The sequence below is a fragment of the Arxiozyma heterogenica genome (assembly GCF_036370985.1).
Source record: "Arxiozyma heterogenica strain weizmannii chromosome Unknown scaffold_13, whole genome shotgun sequence".
NCBI lineage: Eukaryota > Fungi > Ascomycota > Saccharomycetes > Saccharomycetales > Saccharomycetaceae > Arxiozyma > Arxiozyma heterogenica.
In genome coordinates this window covers 351,764-376,311 of record NW_027042666.1, presented here as the reverse complement: position 1 = coordinate 376,311, position 24,548 = coordinate 351,764, and the positions used below count along the sequence as shown (strand labels likewise).

The 24,548-nt window shown below is 31.3% G+C and overlaps 11 protein-coding genes across 11 annotated transcripts; 6 read left to right on the top strand and 5 right to left on the bottom strand.

Annotated features, from left to right (window-relative positions):
- Window positions 1-92: 92 nt before the first annotated feature.
- Window positions 93-1,778, top strand: CCT8 (chaperonin-containing T-complex subunit CCT8; the record flags this gene model as incomplete). Its single annotated transcript, XM_064857456.1, has 1 exon — window positions 93-1,778. The coding sequence occupies one exon, from the start codon at window positions 93-95 to the stop codon at window positions 1,776-1,778; it is 1,686 nt and encodes a 561-aa protein (XP_064715762.1).
- A 561-nt stretch (window positions 1,779-2,339) lies between these two features.
- On the top strand, window positions 2,340-4,382 carry NOP9 (RNA-binding RNA processing protein NOP9; the record flags this gene model as incomplete). The annotated part of the gene is made up of 1 exon (XM_064857455.1): window positions 2,340-4,382. The coding sequence occupies one exon, from the start codon at window positions 2,340-2,342 to the stop codon at window positions 4,380-4,382; it is 2,043 nt and encodes a 680-aa protein (XP_064715761.1).
- A 256-nt stretch (window positions 4,383-4,638) lies between these two features.
- On the bottom strand, window positions 4,639-6,021 carry LTV1 (ribosome biogenesis protein LTV1; the record flags this gene model as incomplete). Its single annotated transcript, XM_064857454.1, has 1 exon — window positions 4,639-6,021. One exon carries the CDS (start codon window positions 6,019-6,021, stop codon window positions 4,639-4,641), a length of 1,383 nt encoding a protein of 460 aa, XP_064715760.1.
- Window positions 6,022-6,923: 902 nt separating this feature from the next.
- Window positions 6,924-7,541, top strand: RPC25 (DNA-directed RNA polymerase III subunit RPC25; the record flags this gene model as incomplete). Its single annotated transcript, XM_064857453.1, has 1 exon — window positions 6,924-7,541. The coding sequence occupies one exon, from the start codon at window positions 6,924-6,926 to the stop codon at window positions 7,539-7,541; it is 618 nt and encodes a 205-aa protein (XP_064715759.1).
- Window positions 7,542-8,173: 632 nt separating this feature from the next.
- Window positions 8,174-9,466, top strand: COG5 (Golgi transport complex subunit COG5; the record flags this gene model as incomplete). The annotated part of the gene is made up of 1 exon (XM_064857452.1): window positions 8,174-9,466. The coding sequence occupies one exon, from the start codon at window positions 8,174-8,176 to the stop codon at window positions 9,464-9,466; it is 1,293 nt and encodes a 430-aa protein (XP_064715758.1).
- A 70-nt stretch (window positions 9,467-9,536) lies between these two features.
- PWA37_000792 (uncharacterized protein) lies at window positions 9,537-10,247 on the bottom strand (the record flags this gene model as incomplete). The annotated part of the gene is made up of 1 exon (XM_064857451.1): window positions 9,537-10,247. A coding segment is annotated over one exon (711 nt), but the record flags the coding sequence as incomplete, so codon positions are not given.
- A 612-nt stretch (window positions 10,248-10,859) lies between these two features.
- Window positions 10,860-13,619, bottom strand: PWA37_000791 (uncharacterized protein; the record flags this gene model as incomplete). The annotated part of the gene is made up of 1 exon (XM_064857450.1): window positions 10,860-13,619. One exon carries the CDS (start codon window positions 13,617-13,619, stop codon window positions 10,860-10,862), a length of 2,760 nt encoding a protein of 919 aa, XP_064715756.1.
- Window positions 13,620-14,503: 884 nt separating this feature from the next.
- On the bottom strand, window positions 14,504-17,116 carry PWA37_000790 (uncharacterized protein; the record flags this gene model as incomplete). The annotated part of the gene is made up of 1 exon (XM_064857449.1): window positions 14,504-17,116. The coding sequence occupies one exon, from the start codon at window positions 17,114-17,116 to the stop codon at window positions 14,504-14,506; it is 2,613 nt and encodes an 870-aa protein (XP_064715755.1).
- Window positions 17,117-18,457: 1,341 nt separating this feature from the next.
- ALG11 (alpha-1,2-mannosyltransferase ALG11) lies at window positions 18,458-20,185 on the top strand (the record flags this gene model as incomplete). Its single annotated transcript, XM_064857448.1, has 1 exon — window positions 18,458-20,185. The coding sequence occupies one exon, from the start codon at window positions 18,458-18,460 to the stop codon at window positions 20,183-20,185; it is 1,728 nt and encodes a 575-aa protein (XP_064715754.1).
- Window positions 20,186-20,729: 544 nt separating this feature from the next.
- SLM2 (phosphatidylinositol 4,5-bisphosphate-binding protein) lies at window positions 20,730-22,610 on the bottom strand (the record flags this gene model as incomplete). Its single annotated transcript, XM_064857447.1, has 1 exon — window positions 20,730-22,610. One exon carries the CDS (start codon window positions 22,608-22,610, stop codon window positions 20,730-20,732), a length of 1,881 nt encoding a protein of 626 aa, XP_064715753.1.
- Window positions 22,611-23,470: 860 nt separating this feature from the next.
- PWA37_000787 (uncharacterized protein) lies at window positions 23,471-24,181 on the top strand (the record flags this gene model as incomplete). The annotated part of the gene is made up of 1 exon (XM_064857446.1): window positions 23,471-24,181. The coding sequence occupies one exon, from the start codon at window positions 23,471-23,473 to the stop codon at window positions 24,179-24,181; it is 711 nt and encodes a 236-aa protein (XP_064715752.1).
- Between the last annotated feature and the right edge of the window lie 367 nt (window positions 24,182-24,548).

The following is a 24,548-nucleotide window of genomic DNA, read 5'->3' as shown; positions in this document are numbered from 1 at the left end:
GAATTAGTTAAAGGTTAAAATTGGATCAGTTCATATCTATTTTGTGTTGTGTTCTCAATTAAGTCTACATTATTATAAAACAATAGGAAGAGATGTCTTTAAAATTGCCACAAAATCCTAATGCAGGGTTGTTTAAACAAGGCTACAACAGTTACTCTAATGCTGATGGTCAAATAAATAAATCAATTGCAGCTATTCGTGAAATCCACCAAATGTGTTTGACCTCAATGGGTCCCTGCGGTAGAAATAAAATCATTGTTAATCATTTAGGCAAAATCTTTATCACTAATGGTGCTGCCACAATGTTACGGGAGTTAGATATTGTTCATCCAGCTGTGAAATTGTTAGTCATGGCCACTGAACAACAAAAGATTGATATGGGAGATGGTACTAATCTTGTCATGATCCTTGCTGGTGAGTTATTGAACGTCTCCGAGAAATTGATTACAATGGGACTCTCTGCTGTGGAGATTATACAAGGCTATAATATGGCTAAGAATTTTGTTTTAAAAGAATTGGATGATTTAGTCGTTGATGAAATCGTAAATAAAAACGATAAGAAAGAATTGATTAAAGTTATCAAACCTGTTGTTGCTTCTAAGCAATATGGATATGAAGATTTATTAAGTGATTTAATTGCTGATGCTGTTTCTCATGTAATTCCAAAGGATGGTACTACGTTCTTCAACGTTGATTCTATTAGAGTAGTGAAAATTATGGGTGGTAGCCTGGCTGATTCCACGGTTGTCAAGGGGATGGTTTTTAATCGTGAACCTGAAGGTCATATAAAATCGTTATCTTTAGAGAAGAGGAAACATAAGGTGGCTGTTTTCACGTGTCCATTAGATATTGCCACAACTGAAACTAAAGGTACAGTACTTTTACATAACGCCCAAGAGATGTTAGACTTCTCCAAGGGTGAAGAAAAACAAATCGATTCAATGATGAAAGAAATTGCAGATATGGGTATTGAATGCATTGTTGCAGGTGCAGGTGTAGGTGAATTAGCCTTACATTATTTGAATAGATATGGTATCCTTGTATTGAAGGTGCCAAGTAAATTTGAATTAAGACGTATATGTCGTGTCTGTGGTGCTACTCCACTACCAAGATTAGGAGCCCCAACGCCAGAGGAAATCGGTACTATCGACACTGTTAAATATATGGAAATTGGTGGTGATCGTGTTACTATTTTTAAACAAAAGGATGAAGAAATCAGTAGAACAGCTACGATTGTCTTAAGAGGTGCTACACAAAACAACTTAGATGACATCGAAAGAGCTATTGATGATGGTGTTGCTGCAATTAAAGGTTTGATGAAAAAGGATGGTGGGAAATTATTACCTGGTGCTGGTGCCACAGAAATTGAATTAGTATCAAGAATCACTAAATATGGGGAAAGTACGCCTGGTCTATTACAATTAGCCATCAAACAATTCGCACTTGCCTTTGAAGTAGTACCAAGGATTCTTGCAGAGACTGCAGGTTTAGATGTGAATGAAGTGTTACCAAACTTATATGCTTCTCATAATGAAAATGATGATAAAGATAACTTATTGAAAGGTATTGACACAGAAGGTGAGTATGCTGGGGGAGTTAAAGATATTACAGAAGATGGAATTTATGATATGCTTGCTACAAAGAAATTTGCCATCAATGTTGCTACAGAAGCCGCATGTACCGTTCTTTCTGTAGATCAAATCATTATGGCTAAAAAAGCAGGTGGTCCTATTCCGCCTCAAGGTCCAAGACCAGGAAATTGGGATCACGATGATTAATACTATTATGTATGTTTATATATATACATATATTACGTTACTTTTTAAAAAAGCAAAACAAAAAAAAGAATGACATTCATATATATATGTGTACATAAATTTGCATAGAAATGTACTTTGTAAACTAAAATGAGCACTTGTGGTAGTTTAGTAATTCTAATATGATGTATTAATGGATAATATACAAGGACTACTGCTTTCATTCATTCTATATCTATCGATCTTCTTCTCTTAACACTCGGTTACGATTGTCACCTCGATTTGTTTACAGATCATATACTTTAGTTTTTTTTTTTATTTTTTTATTTTTTTTAATTTTTTTTTTTTTTATTTTTTCAATCTTTCAATTTTTCTAAGGCGAAAGAAAAATTTTTGTTTAAATGAACAGTGATGAGGTGAGATGAGATGAGATCAGATAAAATGAAGCTATAAAACGAAACCGTTGTGTTGTTTATACAAACTGCATCTGTATATCAATATTATCTGATCTTAAACTATTGAAGTTTGTCTCTTCACTGTTTAAATTTGGCGAATACAAAGAATAAATACAACTTATTAATAATGGCTAAACCAAGAGGAAGAAAACTGTTAAAAAAACAAAAAAAAGATGAGTTTGTTCCACAACAATCGTTGTCGAACACCGAAAACGATGTCAATGTAGATTATCACGACAATAATACAGAATTAGACACAGCTGGTTCAGCTACGAATTTATTTTTTGGTGTTTTGGATAGAGAAGAATTGGAATATTTTAAACAGGCTGAAGCTACGTTAGCAGTGGATGCATTCGAATCTATGGATGAGAAGCATCAATTTGTTACTAGTATTATTGAAGAAGCTAAGGGGAAAGAATTGAAACTGGTTACGTCCCAGATATGTTCTAAATTAATGGAAAGATTGATCCTTGATTGCGACGATTCCCAATTAAAATTCTTATTTCAAACATTCAATGGGTTTTTTTTCAACCTTGCATGTCATAAATATGCATCTCACGTTCTGGAAACGTTACTTGTCAGAAGTACAGCATTAGTGGAGAAAGAATTACTGACACCGACTTTTGATGATAATTTAGAACATTATGATAAAGATGATAATGTTGTCCCATCAATGGAAAATCTCTTCCTATTTATGCTAAATGAATTTAAGCCACATTTAAAAGAAATGATGACTCATCAATATGCGTCTCATAGTTTACGTCTTTTAATTTTAATCCTATCTTCAAAATTGTTGCCAAGCTCCACTGAAAACAATTCCACTCTACGTTCCAAGAAATCAAAAATTGCACGTAAAATGGTTGATTTAAGAGATAATTCAGATTTTAATAAAATATATCAGACACCGGAATCCTTTAAATTACAACTACGCGATATTTTAAGTGATTTATATAAAGATTTCACAGAGCATGTTGAATCACGTAATGATATTTCAATGACTGTAATTACTAAATTTAGAGAATTGTGTGTTGATAAGATTGCATCTCCAGTGATTCAATTAATTATTCAAGTTGAAGGTATCTTTGATAGAGATCGTTCTTTTTGGAGGCTTGCATTTTGTGTTGGTGATGAAAGGGATCCTAAAGAAGAATCATTTGTAGAATATTTGCTATCTGATGCAGTTGGGTCTCATTTCTTAGAAAATGTCATTCAATTTGCTAGAATCAAATATGTGGAAAGGTTGTATCATTTATACATGAAAGATCGTATTGTAAAGTTATCTAAGAGAGATACCACAGGTGCATTTGTAGTTCAAAGTTTACTAAAAATTTTAAAGAGTAAAGAGATTAAAGAGATCCTTAACTCTTTAGTTCCTGAATTAAACATGATATTAAATTCTAATATGGATTTTGCTATAAGTATTATAGATGCAAGTAACAGAGAAAATAATTATTTGAGAGAACAAGTAGTAGAACAGTTAATAAAAAAATACTATAGAAGTGGTCCAAATGACGAAGAAAGGAAGAATATTTTAGAGAGTTGTTTACAATTGAGTGACTCTACTCTAGGTAATACAAGAGATGGTGATTGGCCTACAGCAGAAGAACGTAGAAGGTCCTTATTCTTAGAAGAATTAATTGATTATGATGATAAATTTCTGGAAATCACCATTGAGGGTATGTTAGATTTACCTGAAGATAAATTTTTACAGATGACATACCATGGTATATTTTCGCATGTAGTGGAACATGTCCTACAAGTTAAAAGAGTAGACACAATAAAAAGAAAACAGTTGCTAAATATTCTTTGTAAAAATGTGGTTAATATGTCATGTAATGCCTATGGGTCTCATATTGTTGACAAGCTATGGGAATTTACTAGTAAGTTAACATTGTATAAAGAAAGAATTGCAGCTGCGTTAGTTAAGGAATCTGATAAGGTAAAAAATAGTATTTATGGTAAACAAGTATGGAAAAATTGGCAATTGGATAAATATTTAAGAAAAAATTATGATTGGAAGAGACTAATTAAGGAGCAAGACTTAGAACTATTTCCAGAATTTAAAGCACCAATAGCAAATCCATTAAAAAGAAAAGCTGAACATAGTAATAATGAAAGATATCAACAACAAAGATCCAAAAAATCTTATAATTCAAGAAAAAGATACTAAAATGGGCATAAATAAAAATTGTTTTGACATCTTACATTTTTTTGTCACTTAATACCTTAGGAATTCATATATAATATATAAAAATATAGATATACTCCAACTAGCAATGAACAGTTAAATAATAATTTATAAAAAATAGATATTCAAAAGAGGGTTTATGCACTCCTGATGTTTGTTAATTAATAATATATAAATATTAGTACGGTATTATCAAAAGTATGTAGATGTGTATACATATATGCCTATTTATCAAAAATTAAAATTTCAGACTACTTAAACTATTTGAAATACTGTTTATTTCTTTATTTTGTTGTTGTTGCTTTTCACGATTTCTCTTCATTGATAACTTGCCTTTAGAAACTTTATCTGCTGCATCTTTATACTTTTGTAATTCTGGATCCTTTTTAACCAGTTTACGTCCACTAATATCTAATTCATAATTATCTAAGAAATCATCTAACATGGATTCGAAATCTGACCTTTCTTCTGCCATATTAAATGGTTTATAATTTTCTTCATCTTTTTCTTGTTCTTCCTGGTAGTTTTCGTAACCATCAATAATGTTATCATACCTATCATCCAACACAGTCATGGTTTCCGTTCTAGCAATTGCACTGGAACTCATAGAGAATCCAGATATGTCAGACATGGCACCTTTCTTGTGACGTTGTTTACGTTTGTTTTTACCTGACTTAAGTTTTCTGTTATTTATAGAAGGTAGATCGCCCAAAGTGTCATTTTCTTCATTAATCCCATTTCCAAATCCATCTTCATCCTCTGATAAAAACTCATTATCTGATTCAACATAATCTTTATATTTATTTTTCTTTTGTTCTTCTTGAAATCTTCTGACATCATTTTGATAATCGATCATATGTAAATCATCCAATTGATTGACTTGGCCTAAGATCTCTGAATTTTCTTCATTTAAGTAATGATCATTTTCATAATTATTCATTTCATCCTCAATATCCCATTCATCTTGACGATAGAAATTGGATCCGTCATTATCATATAAATAATCCTGTTCATCTTCATCTGCTGCACCTCCTTCCAATAACTCAGCAAATATATCATCCTCTTCATCTAAATAATCTGCTTCATTACTCTCGATGGATTTTTCAGCAGTTGAGGAACTCTTGCCTTTATCATCACGTTTAGTCATTTTGACATCATCATTGACTACATAAGCTTCATCTTCCAAAGCTTCTAAGACTTCTCTTAAATCAGGGTTTAAATCAGGTTTAAATCCACTAATTGCATCTTCAATATTTTGTTGATGTCTTAAGTATTGTTTATTATTTTTATTATTTCTACCAAATTTAGCAGGGATAAAAACGGCATTTGGATTCTGACCAATTGGCTTTAAATGCTGCATATAATCATACTTAGAATCGTCAAAGGAAATCCCATATAATGCAGCCTTTCCAGGTTCGTGAGATACAGCAATTTTATTGGAAGCAATATTTTTATCCTCAGAGGCAGACGCAAAAGATTTCTTTTTGGTTTTTTGATGTTTTTTGTTTAAATCATCGACAGGTACAAAAACATGTTCTGCCTCGTTATCATTATAATAGTCTGGATCATCATGATCTCTGTGAACCACAACGAATTTTTGGGTATTCTTCTTCTTAAACATATTTTAAATGTAGTTGTATGATTGATAAACAACGTTTAAAATACAAAAAAAATAAAATAAAACAAAATCACAATGGTTTTTGGAATATAAAATTAAGAAGTTTAAATATGTTTGAAAGTCTGATTTATGTGATTAATTATGATTCTTCTTTTTTCAGTGTTAATAGAAATAAAGAAAGAAAGAAAAATACAAAATAGCGTGAATATTTTAGAAAGTTGTTGGGTATATGCTAACACAGAATATTCTGTATAATTTTACTATTCACAAAATTGTACCTTTAGGCTTGAACACCACGTCATTCCTATAGAAGGTGATGATTCATATATGTTGTTCTGGTATTATTTATTATATCGTGTTTCTATTCTTTCAAATATTGTGTCTTTAAAGATCACTTATCACGGGTCATCGCAAAAAGTGGAAAAAAATTTTTTGTCGCAGATATTACTTTTTTTGAAATTTTCATATCATGTAAGACGGCATGGTAGAGTGATCCCTTCTGTTAGAGCAAATCAAAGAGATGTAGATGAGTGAGATAGAGAGTTTCAGTGATAGAAAGTATTGAATATGACAATAAAGAAGCTTTTAATTTTTTTTTTTGGCTGGATTAGGTGCAGATGGTTGTGGGATCTGCCAATGTTTAATATTCGATTGTATTTTTTTATGTTTTTTTTTTCCTTAAAGTTAACTATTGTTGATCTGCATTAAGAAATATAGAACCCGTATTGAACATATTTGTGTAGAGACTGGATAGTCTGAATAAAAGTGTATGACTGTGTGAGTCTATGAGTTTGTGAAAGTGTGTGTATATACTAAAAAAGTTTTTAAGCGTATTTGATCCAATAAAAAAAAGGATTCAACAAAAGCTTTAGAAAAGCACTAAGATTATAGTATAGATCTAAATAATGTTCATATTATCACATATTAAAGATCTTGTACGAATTGCTCCAGATCAATTTCATCAAGACACATTAAGAGCTGTAAAACATCAATTGAATAACAAATATGCCAACAAAGTGATCCCTCAGATAGGTCTATGTATCACTGTATATGATATATTAGATATAGACGAAGGTCAAATCAAACCTGGTGACGGTGCATCCTTTATCAATGTAGAATTTAGAGCGTTAGTGTTCAAACCGTTTATTGGTGAAGTTTTGACTGGGTGGATCACTAAATGTAATAACGATGGGATTCAAGTATCTATGGGTGGGTTATTTAATGATATTTTTATCCCACGACGTATGATGTTTGAGAATTGTTTCTATAAACCTGATGAATCCGCTTGGCTATGGCAAATGGATGAAGACACCGAATTATATTTTGATATAAATGAAATGATTAGGTTTAGGGTGGAGAAAGAAATATTTATCGATATTAAGCCAAAGGATCCATCGAAGGTAGATGAAGAAATAGATGATGACATGGGTGAACAAGATGAAACTACAAATAGAACGCCACCATATGCATTATTGGGTAGTTGCCAAACTGATGGTATGGGTGTAGTTAGTTGGTGGGAATAGACTGTTAGATAGACTTGTATTGAACAAGATGGAAATACGTTAAATTATAAGAGTACACATGTGAATGGCATACATATGTATAAGTACTGGTATAGGTACATGTAGTATGCAAATTTTATCTGTATGCATATATATATATATATATATATATATAGATTTATTCATAGATCTAAAAATCATTGAAACCGTTATGGTTAAATTTTCTGTTAGTATCGATGTTATTATTGTTATGGGTTTTTAGATTAAGCGACATTTTAACTATTTACACATAGATAAACAAGAAAGATACATAGATGTAGTGGCATAAACTTCCACTCTGCTATTTTTTCCTCCCACTTTGTGTTGGAATTGAATCAAATATATGAAAGTTTTAACTCCTTTTCACCCTTCTTGATATCTTTTTCTTCTTTTTTTTTTTTTCTTTTATATTTAACTTTTCACTATTATTATAAAGTAGAAGTAATGCAATAGATAACAGCCATTATAAAAACTATTTGCATAATGTTTAAGTCAATGATTTAGTAAGAGAAAATCAGATGAGTTGAGTTACAGCAAACTATACATAATTTAATTTATCTACGAAATATTGAATGATTAAAGAGTATACATGATAAGTTTTTTATAAATTTGCCATGAATGAACTTAAAGATTTTGATAACGTTTTACAGGATCCTTTCAGCCCTGTTAAATTTGCTAATGATTTGTTGCTGATGACAAACAAGGGTAGTTCTAATGATACCAGTGAAGAATTACAAAATTCTAATAATGTAATTGACTTAGATACATCTATTAAAAAAATTAATTTCGATTTAAATGAAATTGATAAATTATACGAAAGAGTATTGAGTAAGAATTCAAATATTTTAATTAATCACATATATGAAAGTAAACAAAACAGTGAAAACATTTCAAATGGTCTATTGGCAAGTTTAAATTTTGTTGAATTGTCTTATGAAAGATTGAATAATGAAGTATATAAACCATATGAATTGTCTCAAAAGTTACAATCTACTTTAAATAAAGTCCATCAGACATCTACTCTATTGAGAGACTCTCTTTTATATTTATACATATTCAACATGATAAAAACATTAACACCACAATTAACAACTAATAGTAAGAGTGCTGGCTCTTCTATTGTAACTAACAACAAACAGAAAGAAAATGAAAAAGAAGAAAATAACAGTAATAATAAAAATAGGACATTTTTACTTCTAAAGCTTTCCTCTTTATATTATCAATTGCAGTTAACTTTGGGGAAAAATATTAATTTGATTTCATTGACCACAATCAAAAATTTACAGAATGATTGGATTAAAAATAATCAAAGGCAATTGATCAGAAATTTGTCAAATACACTATATCAACATTGTAATTATCTAAATCATCCAATACAAAAGGGGCAACAGTTGGATGAAATTAATCAATTGATTTGTAAATTAGCCCAATCTTTATATCTATTATCACCAAAGGATTTCAATTTTTCTATCAATAAGTTTATGGAATCTTTAATAACTACAAATTCTCAAATATTAATAAAAACTATAAATAATGTTAAAGAATTTCCATCAGCCTTATCGAGAGTAACTACAAATGTTGAATCTTTAAATGTTTTACAAGATTTGTTATCTATGGTAACTATTGATAGTTTGACACAAAAAACCCTGCTTTCTATTATATTTATAAATAATAATTTCTCTTCTCCTTCTCATTCGTCAAATCATAGTTTAGAAGAGATTCATTGGATGAAAGTATCACAATTGTTTAAAAAAGAGCTTGAAATATCGTTTAATAGAGGTGGTCCAGTTGGAAAGAATTTATTGAAGAATAAGTCTATTTTAAAGGATACTATGCATGAGTACTTAGAACTTAGGAATAACACAAGTTTGTCAACAATGCTAAAATCTTTATCTATTTTATCATAATTACATGTAAACCAGAACTATACATACATACATATACATATATAGTAGTGTTATTATTGGTCAACTACTGTTACGTTGAGACAGTGGTTGTGGCGCCAGCATTAGCTAATGGATTCAATTTAGGTTTTCTATTCTTTTTACCACCTCTTTTACGGAATCTTTTCTTCAACGATAACTTTAATTCTAATCTTTCCTGTTCATGTTGCTTTCCTAATTTGCGTGCAAGACGTTGCCTTTGACTAGGTCTTCTTCTCTTTAATTTTTTAGTTCGTAGTTGTTCTGTATCTATCTTTGAATTATGTTCTTTGATATCTAATACGTATCGATCTCTTTTTCCATATAAAGTTCTTGGGTAAGAATATTTTTGTAAAGTCCCAGCATTTATTGCAGCTTCTTCGAACTGTTTGATCTCTTTATTTGTGTAATGACTGAAATAATATTCTGTATTCCTTTCTTGTTTGGCATATTCAACAATGTCCCTGGTTTTCCCTTCTAACTCTTCTATCTTAGAAATATCATTAACCCTTTCATTTATTCCAATTGTAACTTTTGTCAGTCCATTATCAGCAAAAAGTGGAAAGAATTCAAAATCTTCCTTGTGTGGATCTTCTATATCATTTTTTTCTTCATTTGTCACCACATCTACTATTTCTAACTCTTCATGAGGGAAATCAATTATATTATCATTAGTCTCTAATTTATTGTCTTCTTTGTTGTATAGTTCTGACCTTGATATTACACGTTGTTCCATACTTCTATATTTATGTTCAATTTCCCTAATCTAACACCAACTAGGTATCAAGTTATTTGTGTATACATACCTATGTATGTATTTATGTATATATGTCTGTAATATTTTGTAAAATATATAGCTATCATCATCTCAACCAGTTGCTCTTTCTTCTTTTACTGCTCAAAAATGTATTTCTTTCCTCTGGTGGAAAAAAAAAATAAAAAATACAGATTAAGACATTGTAAGATTTCTTTAAAGGTGAACTTTATATTTACTGTAGTTGAGAAGAAAAGCTTTTGACATTTGCTGTTAGAAAAAATATTACCAGGTGTCCATATCACCATAATTTCTACTTTACCAACATGTAGAGAATATTTTCGGACACTATTACTTCTGTTACAGACGTAATTTATTTTTATTATGATACAAAGTAAGTGCTACCTATATATAAGTAAGTATATAATAGTCAAAGATTAAAGGGTATAAAAAAACAGGATGAAATTAAAAGAAAAATAATGACTTCTGTTTCATTTTATTATATTTTACTCTTGATGATAGATATTAAACATGGTTCAAGTGATTTATGATTTGGAAATAATAAATGAAATAATTAAGTAAAAAAAAAACAGGGTGAAGGGAAAAAAATTATACTACATAGGTTTATTTCGTAATCTTTGACTTGACAGTTTGTAAAAATTCACGATAACTCTCAGAACCCATGATCTTATCTTCTACTAATGTGCTAGTAGCCCATAATCTTAGTGAAGTCATTTCTCTGGCAGAAGCATGATTAACTGGTTCACTTACCGATGCACCTCTGACAATATACAATGATTGATAAGTGATTACATCATCGTGTTCTCTGACTTTAGCAATAATATTTCTGACTCTTTCGTTGAATTCAGATCCTTCAACTACAGGAATTTCGTTCTTACCAGTTGGAATTTGGAAAATATCGTTTGTACCAAAGACATCTTGCACCAATTCATTGACTGCGTCACCACCTATCCATAAGAATAACTCGGTACCATTGTCAATTAAATATAACCCATATCTTTCAAATAATGAGGATGTAGCATTGATTGGTTCGGGTAATACAATGGAACCATTTTCATCTGGTAAACCGGCTTCATCAATCATATCATGTAATGAGTAAACACAAGAATAAATATTTTTAATAAAATATGGCAATGGGACGGATTCCAAGAAATTTAATGCAGATGCTCTATGATCACTAGGTAAAACTCCAGCCCTGAAAGCAGTGTGTTTGGTTAATGAATGCATTAATAATGGGAACATTCTTAAGTTAGCACATAATCTTAATGGAGCACCGCCTGCAGTGTTAGAGACCACGATTTCCTTCTTGTAAGTTCCAAGAATATCCTGAACACTCTTGTTGATTAATTCACGAGAAGCTTGCAGACTAGAGGACCAGGCTTTAGCAATGGCCTTTTGAGCAAAAACATTTGTAATAGCCAATTGGTCTGCAGAGGCATAAACTTCTGCTAACGAATCGGTAGTTGGGATAGCAAGAGTGATGATTCTAATTCTTCTTTGGGCCGTATTTAAGGACAATAATACAGCAATTTGAAGATAACAGTAGTCGGTGACCAGGTTTTCTTCAATGTTCAACTCCATAACATAAGATTGGTCTCTAGGCATTGTAGAGAAGGCACACAAATCAGATGATCTGTTAAAAAAATGTCCATAGAAACCAATTGTTCTAATACCCATGGAACCACGAGCTCTCATGACAGTTTCCATACAAATATCCATTGATAAATGCTTAGAAAACTCTTTTGTGAATTTAGTAACATCTGAGAAATTTGTGGCAGAGAAACCAGGATAGAAATGAGTTTGACCACCAGTGAAACGACCTAAATTAGAGATTGTGGCAACGTCCATATAGTCTTCGCTAGCCAAAAACACATCCACAGTGACTTGAGCTTTTGAACAATCAATAGGGAATGATTTATAGAACCCATCTTGACAAGATAATAGTTGGGATGTTTCCTTTGGAGTGTTCACAACACCTTGATCATTTCTTTTATTCAACTTGCCAGTACCGATGTTTGGTAAAGTGGATGAAACAACAATGATTTTACCACCAGTACCTTGGATCAAATTGAATGCAGATTTCAAAGATGGGCCAAGAGCAAATTTGCTCATAACGTTGTGCTGGAAGATTTCTGGAATCTTATTTAACAAATTTTCAATATTTTTCCTACATACAGTTAATGAAACAATCATAGAGTTTGGTCTTGGTAAGAATGGTTCATCAATATCAGCAACATCCATCATTTGTACAGTTTGGCCTTCTTCGTCGTCTCTTGGGATCTTGAAGTAATGGATAGCATTATCAACACATAATATAGAGATTCTAGTTCTGCCATCATGGTTTGGTAAAAACTCCAAAGATTCCAAAATAGTCCTTGTGGTGGTAGCCAATAACCCATTTCTAATAGCATTTTGAGAGACATCCAAGATAAAAGCATATGTAGATGGTGGTGGTTGTCTAACACTGTATTCTTTTGGAGCCAAAAATTCCATTACCCCATATCTAATTTCATTACGTTCATATTGATTCAACTGGTTACCATCATAGGAATGATTATATTGCATTGGAATGTCATTAGCTAAACGACAGAAGTTACATCTCCATCTACGACCTTGTTCGATCATGGTAACAAATGGATTCATATAACCACGACAACGACGGCATCTGACCACAACACCATCTTCTGTTAATGGTGGAGAATCGACGGTGTCTTGTAAATGTTGGTAAGGCCTAACTACTATAGCTAATGGCAATTTAGATTTTTTTAAAAGACTGTTAGTCTTTGGCATAGCATTTAATGTACATCTAACAAAGTCTGGGGAAGCGTTGGCTAAATCGGATGGAACAATCATTTTTTCTGGAGGGGTCATTAGAGGTGGAGGAGGTAAAATCAAATCATGGATTGGTGGTGGCAATTCAGTTAACAGATCTATTGGATATAATTGGTTCATTGGTTTTGAATTAGAAAATTGGCCACCTGGATATAAACCTTGTTGTTGTTGAACTGGATATATTCCTTGAGGTTGACCTTGCATTTGAGTTTGAGAATATGGAGGGATAGCAGCGTTATTAATATTGTTGTTATTCAATTGCATGTTTCCCATAGCAAAAGTTGCTTGATCGACTTGCTGATTTAATTGCTGTTGTGCAGGAGTAAACATCGGGGTAGAGCCAACCATTGCATTCTGTTGAGGCTGGAACGCAGCTTGTTGTGAATACATAGTATTACCATCTTGGTGTAGAATTGGGGTTTCTCCTGGGGCACCACCAATACTAGGTGGAACTGCAGCAGCTGTGGCTATCTGTTGTTGTTGGATTTGGTATTGCGCCTGTGGATAAACACGCTTTCTGTGATGAGACATTGTTTTATAACTATTTCTGTGGACCTGTGGTTGTACTGCTAAGAATTTTAAGCAACGTCAGATGTCCAGTGGATTCTAATGTATCATTAAATGAACAGTTTGAAGCGTACCTCATACATATGAAATTCCCTTTTCCTCCTGTTCTTTTAGAGATAAACAGCAGAAGCCACCGTGTTAAGTTTCTCTGACTTTGTCCTTATTTACGAAAGAATGAAAAAGAGAAAGCGGTAGAAAGCTGGACGAAAAAATGAAAAGATCAAAAAAAAAAAAGCAGTCCTCTTTTTCTTCCAAATTTCTGGTTTTTCTCGTTTGTTTTGGAGATTTTCTTTAAGGAAAAAAAATAAAAAAATAAAAATAAAAAAAAAAGGAAGTAAACCCTAACTTTGAACCCTATAAAGGAGCGGTTGGGTATTCTGATTAGGGTTTGCTACTAGGGCTAGCCCTGAATAGTATGCAAATAGATAATACTATATAGACACATCTCTGTGTGTTTTTATTATAATGAGCAGACAGATTGGTTCGTTGGTTAGCTTAAGTAGCAAAAATGATTAATATCATATTTACAATGCGGTTTCTTCTTTATAGAAATTAGGTAAGGACATTAGTGAATATATATAACATATATACGTTGAATATTAACAATAATAAAATATAATTGATTAGTAGTAGAATATATTCTATGATTAAGTAAACAGAGAGTCATAAAGCTTGTTAGACTTGTAGTATATACCTTCAACGGCATATAATAGACCAAAGAGAAATTCTTGTTTCTATTCATTTTATTTTTCGTTTTTTGGATTTCATTAAACAACATACATCTATAAAACCCTATGTATTATTTTTATCTTTTATCTCATTTTAGTTTTATTCTCCTTTTACATGTTTCATAATCGCTCATACATTTGGGAATTTGATAACTTTAACTGTTCAAATTCATCTTGTAAATGCTCTATATTATGTAATGTTTCTTTACTAGCTACATTATCGTTTGTTGATTGAGATTCTTCTGCTTTACTAGAAGTCGAATTGAGAGATGATATAATGGATACAGGAGATTGTGCTAACTTCTTATCTATATCGGCATTATCATCATGATTATCCTTATTATTATTGTTATTGTTATTGTTATTGTCGTTGTCGTTGTCGTTGTCGTTATCACATGTGATAGTAGGAGTAATGGTGGTAGAGATATTAGTCATGTTGTTGAGTGGATTATTTGTGTATGCTATGTTCTCATTGTTTAATAGTGAAAATGCCGTTGATGGGAAATTAGGAATTTTGACGGGTAACCTGCTACTACCATCTCTACTACTCTCTAAGATATTTATTGTTCTTAATGGGTTTATATTAGACCTAAGGGGAATATCTTTAATGTTATTATTTCCAGTAGAAGGTGACTCGCTTTTTTTCAAAAAAGGACTATGTGAGAGTTTTATTGAAAAATCTATTTCGCTATTCTGGTTCTCTAGTGATGACGGTAAAGGAGTCGATGATGTGGTGTGATTGGAAGGTACAGATGCCATTGATGATGATCTACTAGATGGTGCTGTGGGCACTAACGAGAAATGTTTTTCTCTATGGACTAATCCCATTTGTTTTATTCTTGTTACGTTTAACTCAGACTGTGGTACTTTATGGAAGGTATCTGACTCCTCATTGTATTCGTATAAAGACCAACGTATCCCATATGGCATAGGCTCTAGACAATAGACACAGTGTAATGGTATGTCCAACTCGGTTATATCTTGAAATCCAAGATTCATAAAATAACCTAATAAAGTCCTTGCAACAACATGATGTGTAATAATTAAAACGTTATCTTCAATTCTTTCTATTTCAGCAATAACGGTTCTTAGACGATTAATGACATCAAGGTATGATTCTCCTCCGATACCGGGAAATTTGTATCTTAATTTATCACGTTGTCTTCTTTCAAACTCAGCAGGATATGCTTCTTCGAATTTTTGATAGGTTAAACCTTCAAATGAGCCTGCATTTATCTCATCTAACATTTTCATTTCTTTTAATGGATATTCGTTGATATCAAAATATTTCCCCGTTTGAATGGCTCTTTTACGCATACTTGTCCAAACAAAAAAATCTTTAAAATAGAGGCCTTTCTTATTTTTCCTTTTGTATGAAGTTATTGTGTGGTTTCTTGAATCTTCATTTTTATTCATATTTTGGGCAAATTGTTTTAATTCAGCTTCGTATAACAGTCTTTTCTGTTTGTCAATAAATCTATATAATGCTTTCGAATACTTTTCACCTCTCACGGTCAATGAAGAATCACCACCAATTTTGCCTTTGACGTTATCTTCACTTTCGCCATTTCTTGTTATCCAAATTTGTCTATATGATAAATTGAAATTTAAAAGATAATACACAGTTTGTGAAGCTAGAAATCCTTCGATGTTATACGATACAAACTTTTTGCCGATATCTATCATTTTAAGGTACTGTACATCTTCATTATCTTCAATAGTTTCATATGCTTCAAGATAATTTTTCAACCTTTGTTTAAAATCAAGTAGCGAATCTTCAGGATCTTTCCCTTTATAATCAGGACCAAACAACTTCAATCTAATATTTGCTTCTACAACAGATTCATCTGTGCAGATGGATTCTAAAAATAAAATGTTTAGTTGATCGTTCCTTGATTGGATTTTATCTACAAGTAATTTTCTTCTTGCTCTTGTTGTGTTGGTTGCATCAAAAATAGCTACAGACCCAACCCCTTCTAATAAATAATCTAATAACTCATCCAACGTATCTAGCGCCCATTTGTCTCTAAGTGAATTAGCTTCTATGTTTTTAGGATCAAAAAAGTTAGAGTCTTGATCTCCAATCTTATGTTCCTTTGCATATCTTCTTCTGGTATTTCCTACATTAAAAACCTTACAATAATACATGGAATAATTTAAATAACGAGACAACTTGTTTGTAATATACGATTTTCCTGTTGCAGGTAAGCCAACCATAATAATAACCAGCTTAGAACCTGCTTCTGCCTTGGATATTATTCCATCTGGGGACAATTTAGATTTAGTTAGTCCTGGGACATTTAATGTACTGGTGACTCTTCGTTGTGTGGATTGTGGTTTATCCTTATCTTGGCTATCCAGGACACCTGATTCATTAAGAGTAGTTGTTGAATTTTCTGTACGATTCAGTTCAAGAATATTCGAAGTGGATATTATATTTTGAGTATTATCATTTGACGTATTATTATCATTATGGAGAATGTTATTATTTGGAACAGTTTCATTAATTTGTATTTTTGAAGAATCAATGTTTTTCTCTAGATCACCAAAAATAGCACTAGCTTCTGGTGATATAGCTGGAGTAGTTTCATATGACCCAGTTGGTGTATTTGAGGTAGTGACAATAGGTGTATCACTAGGTGGCCTCCTTTGGAAGGCAGGTAACGGCCTACATTGTGACTCTTCATTATTCACAGAATGTTTTTTTGCTATTCCAAAACGTTTTGTGCCCATCAGTTACACTACGTATTGTTAGTGTTGTTTTTATTATTGTTGTTATCGGTATTAGTATACTATTGTATTAGTATATTTAAAATGATTGTATTGTTATTAGTGTTTATTATACGGCTATTAGAACTGACTACATCAAGAAAATAACTTGGTTGTCTGCCACAGGCATTCACACATAGTAAACATATGTTTTATACCATAGATACATATATATATATTAATGTTTAATAGAAAGAGAAATGGCTTTACTCCATTTGTCTCTTCTGGTTGTAGTTGTTTATTCAAGCAAAACGTCCACATGTTCTTGCCTTCTAATAATTAATTTGCCAATCTCCGCTTTCTTCCTCCTTTTTTTTTGTCTTTTCTATTAGTTTCTTTGTCTTTCAATTCCGGCCTGTTGCCTGTGTTGTATTGTAGTGCATCATATTGTGTTGTTGGGTTTTCTCCATTTTCCTCGAGGAAAATGTCTCTCAAGCAGAGTATTTGAAAGTAGGTGATTTGGTAATACTACATATCCATCCTATACGTTAAAGCATCTGTTCTGTTAGTTGAAGTATCTAAAAGTAAACACAATGCGGAAGCAGTAGGTCTATATAGGATACATAAGTATATACTTCTATATACTTATATATTTATATATTATATACATATAACAGATATGCTCGTACAACTTTTTTGTTTTTCTTTTTTCCTTTTTCTATATGTTTCCTTGTTAAAATAAATCTTTTGCTATCTATTAAGGATTGATGAAGTAAAGGATACTTGATAACGTCCACCCTTAGAGAACTATATCGCTGAGTGTCATCAATTTTTAAGTAAAGAAAAAAAAAAAAAGAAAAAAAATTGGAATTAAACCTATTATTTATGTTTGACTAGGAAAGAAGAGGGAGAGAAGAGGATATATAAAATAATAAGAATGTTACTATTGCAATTTTACACAGTAAATGAATAATGTATAATCTAAAAATGGACTTACGCTTGTATATCTATTTTTGTACCAGTTTGTTTAATTTTACAATTTCTATAATAGATTAATTTGAAAAACTTATGTAACCCTATCTTTTTTAGTAGGAGTTTTACTTTCGGTTTTATCAAAAAAGTTTTAACCCTTGTTAAATGTGTTTTTTATTTTTTTTAGCACGTCTGGATCACGTACATTACTATAGTATATAACTTTGTTAAGCTAAAAGTCATAATATAGATACCGTGCATGTAAATACATATATATATATATCAAATTGGAGCAAATAGGGATATTGCTAGTAGTGTATGGATTGGTGAATAGTAAGGAGTTAGAGTCAACATTTTAAGAAAACCTAATATGCAAATACATCCATAGTATATATGATGCTTTGGGTTACAATTATACTAATATTACAAACCACGATCTCATTATTATTGATCTTTTTAAGAACACATTCATTTAGAAAGACATTAGCCAAGCCAAGTAACGGGTATAAATCTGTTTTACTCAATTGGTTAAAAAATAATAAAATTGGTAAGAATTCCCCATTTGGAATCAGAACTGGAGCTGTCAGATCACGACTAATCTCTCATTGGGGAATAAATTTAACTTCCTATTCAAACTTCAATGACGTTAATGGGTTTGAGGGTCTTCTTAATGATCCATTGGAGGTTCAAAATGTTATTAATAAGTTAAAGCAGTATGAAAATGATAAAATATCAATCTCTAAACAAAACGATACACATACTACTTCTAATCATAATGAAAAGAAGACATTATACGGATTTTTCCATCCATATTGTAATGCCTTTGGTGGTGGTGAAAAAGTCTTGTGGAAGGCTGTTGAAACCACTTTGAATCATGATTTAAATAATGTGGTTATTATTTATACGGGGGATCTTAATGCATCACCAAAGCAAATTTTGGATGGAGTCAGTTTGAAGTTCGATTATAAATTAGATAGAAGTAGAATAGTTTTTATATATTTAAAGAAAAGGTGGTTGGTTGATAGTAAGACATGGCCACATTTCACTTTAGTTGGACAAGCTTTAGGATCTATCATTTTGACAATTGAAGCAGTATTGAAATGTCCGCCTGATATCTGGTGTGATACTATGGGTTATCCTTTTGGTTATCCATGGGTGTTCTATATTTTAAGAATTCCTATCATTACGTATACCCATTTTCCAGTTATTTCTACAGATATGCTTGATAAATTACAAAATAATGCAAGCCTAAGAAATAAGTTGAAATATTGGTATTGGAAATTATTCATGGCCTATTATTGTCATATGGGTTCCTATGTGACAGTGGTGACTACTAACTCAACATGGACTAATAATCATGTTAAAAGTATATGGAAGCAAACAGAATCTTCTATTATTTATCCTCCCTGTTCTACGGAGAAATTTGTTAATGATTTTAATTCCAATTTGAATAAATCACGCTCTAATGTTGGTATTGTATTGGCCCAGTTTCGTCCAGAAAAGAGACACGATCTAATAATAAAATCATATTCTAAATATTTAATTAGCAGATGCAAACAATCGGATAACAACAATAGTAAGAATGATTTGTTAAAATTGAAATTTATTGGATCCACTCGCTCACAAGCTGATAAAGATTATGTATTTGAATTGCAAAAATATTGCAAGCAATTAAATATTCCAGAGCCAAATATTGAATTTTTAACTGATATTCCATATAGTGAAGTTAAGAGACAGTTATTCAATTCTACATATGGTATCAACGCGATGTGGAATGAACATTTCGGTATTGCTGTAGTAGAATATCTTGCATCAGGATTAATTGCTTTAGTACATGCATCTGCGGGTCCATATCTGGATATTGTGGATAAAGATATTGGATACTTCTTTGTCGATCCATCTGATCCAGATTACAATAAGGTGAAGGGTGAAAATTTCCCTAGTTTAGACAAGTTATTTTTGTTGACAGACATGTTGGATGATGAGAGTAAAATGATTAAATCTAAGCATGGTGAAAAGAAAGCAGTAGAGAAGTTTTCTGATGAGATTTTTGAAATTCAATGGACAAATATTGTTTTACATAAATTAGAAGAAAGAGGATTACTGAAAAAATTCAAATGATTTATTATGTAATAAATAGTATATAAAACATATATAATCTTAACGACTACCAGATATACATATTTATACATGTGTATTGATAAAAATACATAATTTTATATTTGAATATGATTAGGGTACCATTTTTTATAATTGTTATTAGTGTTGTGATCAGCTTATGTTAAATGGAAGAATTAGTAACATTATGAATATAGATAATAATTTAAGATGTAAAACTTAACAATCATTCTCTAAAATAATATTAGAAACAAACTTTAGTTGTATTATTTAATATGAAAAAAAATGGTGATATTGATACTAAAATGTAGTGATTGAAGTAAATAAAAAATTAAAATAAAAATAAAAATAAAAATAAAAATAAAAATAAAAATAAAAATAAAAATAAAATACTTTTTGTATGGATACAATTGTTACAATAATCTTTTTTTTTTGGTATTGTTCAATAACTTTCTTGAATGCTAGGGATTCTGAAGTTAAAAATTTAATAACGGGAAAATAATGTTGAAGGCAATAAAAAAATTTGTAGGAGGATAGTAATTATGGGTCACTGTTTTTGGCCTGGATTAACTGTCTCAATGTAGAAACTGGGTATAACATCATGAGCCTGTGAGTCAGTCATTTCAGAGATAGATGAGATTGTGTTTGTTCTTGTGGTGTTATCCAATCTCGGAGTAGAGCTATACATGTTTTCATCATTAACAGAAATGTTACTATCCCTTAGGCCGCTTTCGTTCTGTGTCCTCACGGTGTTAGCATCTATTGTCGTAGACAGGGATGTTTGATTACTTGCAGTTTTAGTCAATTTATTAGTCGAGTTATTGAGATCAGTCTTTGGTTTTCCATCCTTATTTAAATTATATTTCTCAATAATATATTTTGCCTTTTCTTGATTTGAATTGAAAGATGTGAATCTTTTAAGATTATGATACCAAGATATCATAGATTCATAGGAATCACATTTAAAGACCCAATTATGACCTCTATGAATGATCCCATTTTGCTTTGCATGTAATATAAATTTATGTTCGCTGGAATCCTTTTTTGAATGCTCTGCTACTGAACATTCACTCAATGATAAAGACATCACTGGAACTAGATCTGACTTCCTATCACCACTCTTAAATTCATGTAAGAAATTTGGTGATAGAACATAGAACCCCTTTGAATAAGATTTCAAAAACTTGGATCTTCTCTCTAAATAGCCTGATTTAATCTCATAAGTCATTGGATCGTATTGATACTTGTATACAATTTCTTTAAATTTCCTTATTGGTAAATTTGGTGGAATGAAATTTGGATCCCTTGATATGAAATTGTCCCATTCAAATTGTGGGTCCTTATTGAAGAAACCGAGATCCAATTTAGATATTAGGATATCGAAAACCAATTGAGATTCTTGGCCTAACAGCCTTGCATATATAGTCATTGCGTTTTGAATTTCCATGACAACCACTTTCTCTAATTCAGCACCGGAATTTTGTAAATTATCGAAGGCTTCATGTAGATAATTTTCCTCCATGATTTGTTTTTTGATCTGTTTATCGAGAATGAGTTTTGTCAAAAAAGGGTCTTGTTTTGGTGCATTGTACCTGGATTCTTTCAAAGAATCGATGTATTGTTTCATATCTTGTTTGGTCTGTTGTAACTCTTTGCTACAAGAATTTTTGAAGTCAGACTGCAAAGTCTTGATCTCTTTAATTTTGACTAGCAGGTCTCTTCTTAATTCTTCCAGCCTAGGTATGACTTCATTAGTCAACTCTTTTGATGCTTTAGATGCGACAGATGCCAATGTTCCATGATATTGGTTTAGGATGGTTGGTATATCTTGAACAGACCCGTTTCCTAAGGGTAAAAAAAACTTATTGATAGCTTTATCATCATTAGAAGTAGGTTGGGATTGGTTTTCGATAGCAAAAAATGGGAATTGGATAGCATGAGCTAGTCTGACCTGTTGTCTTACGATTTCATCCTGGATAGACGCAATTTCATTGAGATATATAAGCAAAGATTTGATGACACTTCTCCATGCGGAAAATCTTGCTGCAAGGACCTCTGTAGGCTGAGCACTAGTTGGAATCATTACTACTAAGGGAGACCTTGGGTCCTGTTGTTGTTGTGAAACACGTTGTCTTTGAAAAGAATTTCGTGTTGTTATATGCGTTGAAGTTAGAGAGTTTTTATGCGGTAGTTGGTTTGTATTAACAGAAGCTTGTTGTTGTTGTAGTGTTGTATTACTTGAGTTTTGTAGTTGAGATTGTTGGGATATTTTTGATTGTTGTTGTTGTTGTAGATAATAGTAGTCAGTGGTATTAGTAGATGTCAAACTTCTTGTATGTTGTTGTAAGTTTTGTAATTGTTGTAGATTAGCCTGTTGTTGTGACCTCATGTCAGAGACAGCGGAGGTCATGGTGTTGTGAGTTGACATAATGATACTTTACAAATTAGTTTGGATAGAATTATATATAGATATATATATATAGATAGATATATATGCTGTTATTGTTGTTGTTGTTATCTTGATGATAATGGTTTATATGTGAGCGAGAGTGATAGTGTAGTGATGGGTAATACTTTGTTTATATATATATATATATATATGTGTGTGTGTGTGTAGTATAGTAGTAATGTTTTGTGGAGTGTATTATAGTTATGTTAAGTTCAGGTTTATTTGATTTCAACTGATCTAGAGTCAAGGATAATAGGTGTAAGGAGAACGCATGCAGTTGATCCCATATATTATTTTCTTTATTCTCTTGTTGTTTGTTTGTTTGTTTGTTTGTTTTTCTTTTTTGGGCTTTCGCCTTTCCTCCTTCCTTTCTTGTTCGATTTTCCTCTTCCTTTTTCTTTTTCTTTTTCTTATTTTTTTTGTCTTTTTGTTTTATCTTTTTCCCAGAAAAAAAACCCTAGGGTACAACATGTAACCCTAAAGAAGATACAAAAGGATGAACTTTTTTAGGGTTTGATCTCTTTTTTTCTTCATGGTAATTGGAAAAGTGATTTTTTCTTTAGGGTTAGTACCTGACTTTTTTTTAATATTTAGACAACACAACACTGCAAATCGAGACAAGAAAGGAAAAAAAAACAAATACAAAAAAAAGTTTTATTTGGAGGATGTATTTGATCCGACAATATAGTGAAAGGTAGAAGGGATTGTAATGTGGAAGAAAAAAAAATGTAAAAGGAAAAAGAAAATAATATTACGTGTGTTTATGTATTGGTTATATTCATGTGTACGTATATAGGTCTCTGCGTTTGTTTGTGTATGCAAGAAAGTATGGATTACAGATGATTAGTTGGACAACTAAGAAAACAAATAGCAAGGATGATCATGATGCAGTACCGATGAGATCTAGTTCCTCTTCTTCTTCTCTTTTTAGAAAATGGTGTATGTTGAAGAATAATTTGAAGAGAAACAGTAAGACTCCTAGGAGATTTTATGATGGAGATGGTATCGGTAAGAGATTTTATAAATTTCAAAAAATACGATTAAATAGAAGTGTGTTAAATGTTGGCAAAGACGATTTCTCAACAGAAAATGCCATAATAAGACAAGAAAATACTGATAATATGAATGTAGTAGAGTATGATTACAATAATGATGGTGGTAGCATTATCAACAACAACAGCAACAATAACAGCAATAATAATAATAATTATAATAATAATAGTTGGATAAATGCATGCAGATATGTTTATTTGGATTGTTATTATTATTCCAAAGAAAATTGGTTTAGATCGATTGTTATGTTGATTGTAATCACAGTTATATCGAACTATTTCATACAAAATTTAATTAAACTATTCGAGCAATTAAGAATCACTATCGTATCTTTCTATAAGTGGAAAATCCTATCCTCTTTCATTATTCCCTATAGTAACGATAATAACAGTAATAGTAATATTATTAGTGGCAGTGGTGTTAGTGGTGTTAGTAATATTGTTATGAACATTATCTCATGGATAAATTTTATTAAAAATATATTTTCATTGGCATAACATAATTATATACATTCACAGAAACTTTTGAAAAGACGAATATATTTGAGATTTGTCCTGCTTTCCCTCTTTTTGGGGTGTGTCATATGATCATTTTGGACGGAGGCCGTTCAACCCTATCCGTAAATGAAATGATTTTTGCAGCATTTCTTTTGTTTAAAATAAAATAAAATAGAATAAAAAAGTAACCCTAATTGCAAAACAAATATGGCCATTGGTGAAGAGGAAAAAAACACTAATAAATATTATCATTCCCATAATAGTTCTGTTCTTGCCCTCATTCGATGGTTTGTTTTTATTTTTTTGGTGTCGGTGTTATATTCGCATCCGCTTTGGGTATTTGTTTTGTTTTTTATTGTTCAAATAA